The following is a 2,610-nucleotide window of genomic DNA, read 5'->3' as shown; positions in this document are numbered from 1 at the left end:
GCTGAACCGGGATGCAGTTCAGAACAGTCTGAACAGAGTCTGGTAGTCTCAAGTGTCTTGCCTGCGCTGAAGGGTTAAGTAGTTAGTGGTTGACTGCTCTTGAAAATGCGTCCTGTGTAATTTATAAGCCATTCTAGAGCTTTTAGTTTTTCTGAGAGTACTTACATCCACTTATGTCCCAGTGTTCCGTGCAAAAACCTTGTATTCAGCGGAGTCAATTTGTCACCCTTTGAAACTGTAGTTCAGTTCAGTCTTTATGCTGCTATGAGTTACTGTAAAGCTCCAGGATGGTATCTCTGCTTTGCTGAGACTGGCTTTTATTAAGAAAGGCTGGTGTCCTGAGTCATCTCTTCTGACAGGAAAAGATCAGCTGGAAGGTTTTGTGATCAGCTCTGTATGCAGTGTTAACAGCCCACTGTTAAATTCTAGAAAGTGAAAGAGGAATGCCTGGAAGTCATGCTCATCTTCCCGGTTTGAATAATTTTTTTTTTTCTTCCCCTTTCTTTTTAGTATCTGGTGTCTTTGATCAAGGAGAACCTGGGATGGATGTGGGTTTTCTATTTCTTTATTCTAATGGTAAGAAATCTAATCTTTAGGAACTCTTTGTCAAAGGTCAATTTGCAATAGACAGTTTGTGTGAGAACCCGAAAATTGTGACTGAGACATGCAGCCTATTTCTGCAGCAGCTGCAAACTGTGATGCTGTTCTCAAAGTGGTTTGTGGTGTGCCTTTGCCTCAAGGTATCTAAATCAACTGGATGCTTTAGAGACATGTTGGCCAACAGGAACTGGGATGGTGGCAGAGGCACAAAAATAAGGGCCTTAAAATACCTGTATGCATTTCCTAAAGCTCGTACCACCTGACTGACTTCCAAGGCAAGATTTTTCCCTGCTTTATGTCCGTGATACGTAGTTCCTAATATTTTAAGGGAGCTGAAGTTAAGCTGCCTGTTTCTTAGCTCTTGAAAATTGGTGGAAGGAGTGATGAGGATCTTGAAACTAAAACGAAAATGCTTTGCCCTGGTACACTACTGGAGGAGAAGACCATTCAGGCCCTGCTGTCCTCAGCATTGATTGCCACAGTGGTGAATGCTGTACGATTCACCCATTCTTCCTTGCTGGAATTGTCTTTGCATCTGACAAGGGAAAAGGCCTCTGTGGTAAGCAGCAAAGGTGGTCAGGAGGAGTTGAAGAGTTCATCTTCTTTGTGAAGAGAAGGTTGTGACAGCTGAAATCGAATGAGCTTTCCTGCAAGCACAGTCCTTCCATTTGCTGTGCCACTTTTGTCATCGCTTCTCTTAGCCTGTGTCTTTCTGAGGAGGCCTTAAATGCACAGTGAAGCACAGGATGGCTGCAGCTATGGTGTCTATGCTAATTGTCCGGGATATGCTTCTTTTCACAGACGAGTTCAACAATCCTGTTCATTTCACCATTAATAGTGAGGGAGATCAAATTGCTTCTGCGTGAGCGGCGCCTGCGAATGCTGGCTGAGTGACTTCTGCGTGCCTCTGGAAGGACTGTTGCGCAGACCTGACAGCTGGGACGCTAATCGAAACTCTGGGAGTCTTGTTTCTTACATCCTCCAGGTTTGGACTAATTCGGAATGGCTCTGCAAGACTTGACTGACCTGCCTTTGTGAGCTTAATAGTGAAGCTCCAAATACGTGTCCTGAGACCACCCGCATCATGGAGCTGCTGACCTAAGCTAGACAATCCATGGGACTGGTGGATTGTCCCAGCCTACCAGCAGTGACACTAAGGTCTTCTGCTGGGTGGTCTCACTGCTATACCCTTTCTTATTTATTTCTGGATGTCTTGACCAAAGGTCGACTGTTTAAAACTGACAGTGGAGGGGCTGTCTTGCAGTGGATTTTGATTGGCTCTGTTGTGCCAGTGAAACCGTACAGGGCATTTAATGGGTATTCTCATCTATGATCACTTTAGCTTTTAGAGCAAAAAACTTACTCGGAGTTTGCGCTGTCTGGTTGTCAAAAAAAACACTGTTACTAAATCTCTGTACAGACAGACCTCTGCTATCCCTAGCTGTTAACAGTCGCATATTCCAGTAGATTCACATGGGGAAGTTACCTCCATATTTGTTTTTAGCATTTTTTTAATAATAATATTACTAATCTCTGGGAAATGAGATTTCAGTTTTTAACTATTTAAACAGACAAATAATGTGCAATACTTTACTGTGATCTCTGAGAATAAGCCTTAATAGGTCCTTTATGTCTAAAGGATCCTTGAATGGCTTTGCAGTTCAGTAATGGGACACACATACTTTCTCTACTGCTTTCTTGTTTGAACTCTGATCGATACTGACCAAAATGGAACTGTCAGGTGACCCTCTGAAGGAAGCTGCGGTCACCAATTTCATACTCACTGGGCAATTGCTCATCTCCAGCAATGGAGAACCTGAACAGGATTACAGGAATTTAAGGGACTGGCTGCTCTTGGGCGTGGGCTTCCAGACAGGGACTGACGTGTGCTTATGGCATAGCCTCAGTGAGCAAGTGCTGCTGTCTTCCCCCATGCTCCTCTGCCCGTGGCTGTGTTAGGGGATCTCAAGCTCCAGGGTTTTAAAGCTGGAGTTGTATCTTGTGGGGAAA

At 44.2% G+C, this 2,610-nt stretch overlaps 1 protein-coding gene across 1 annotated transcript in view; it reads left to right on the top strand.

Annotated features, from left to right (window-relative positions):
* SLC37A3 (solute carrier family 37, member 3) overlaps positions 1 to 1,596 on the top strand; it is an 18,856-nt gene extending 17,260 nt beyond the window's left edge. Inside the window, exons 13-14 of the mRNA XM_010132134.1 lie at positions 511 to 576; positions 1,402 to 1,596. Of these exons, the coding sequence (XP_010130436.1) occupies positions 511 to 576; positions 1,402 to 1,494 (159 nt within the window). The 3' untranslated portion in view covers positions 1,495 to 1,596. The remainder of the gene's footprint in view (positions 1 to 510; positions 577 to 1,401) is intronic.
* Positions 1,597 to 2,610: the final 1,014 nt, after the last annotated feature.

This window comes from Buceros rhinoceros, unplaced genomic scaffold (assembly GCF_000710305.1).
Source record: "Buceros rhinoceros silvestris isolate BGI_N320 unplaced genomic scaffold, ASM71030v1 scaffold24402, whole genome shotgun sequence".
In the NCBI taxonomy this organism is placed as follows: Eukaryota; Metazoa; Chordata; class Aves; order Bucerotiformes; family Bucerotidae; genus Buceros; species Buceros rhinoceros.
This window is presented reverse-complemented; position numbering and strand designations above follow the sequence as displayed.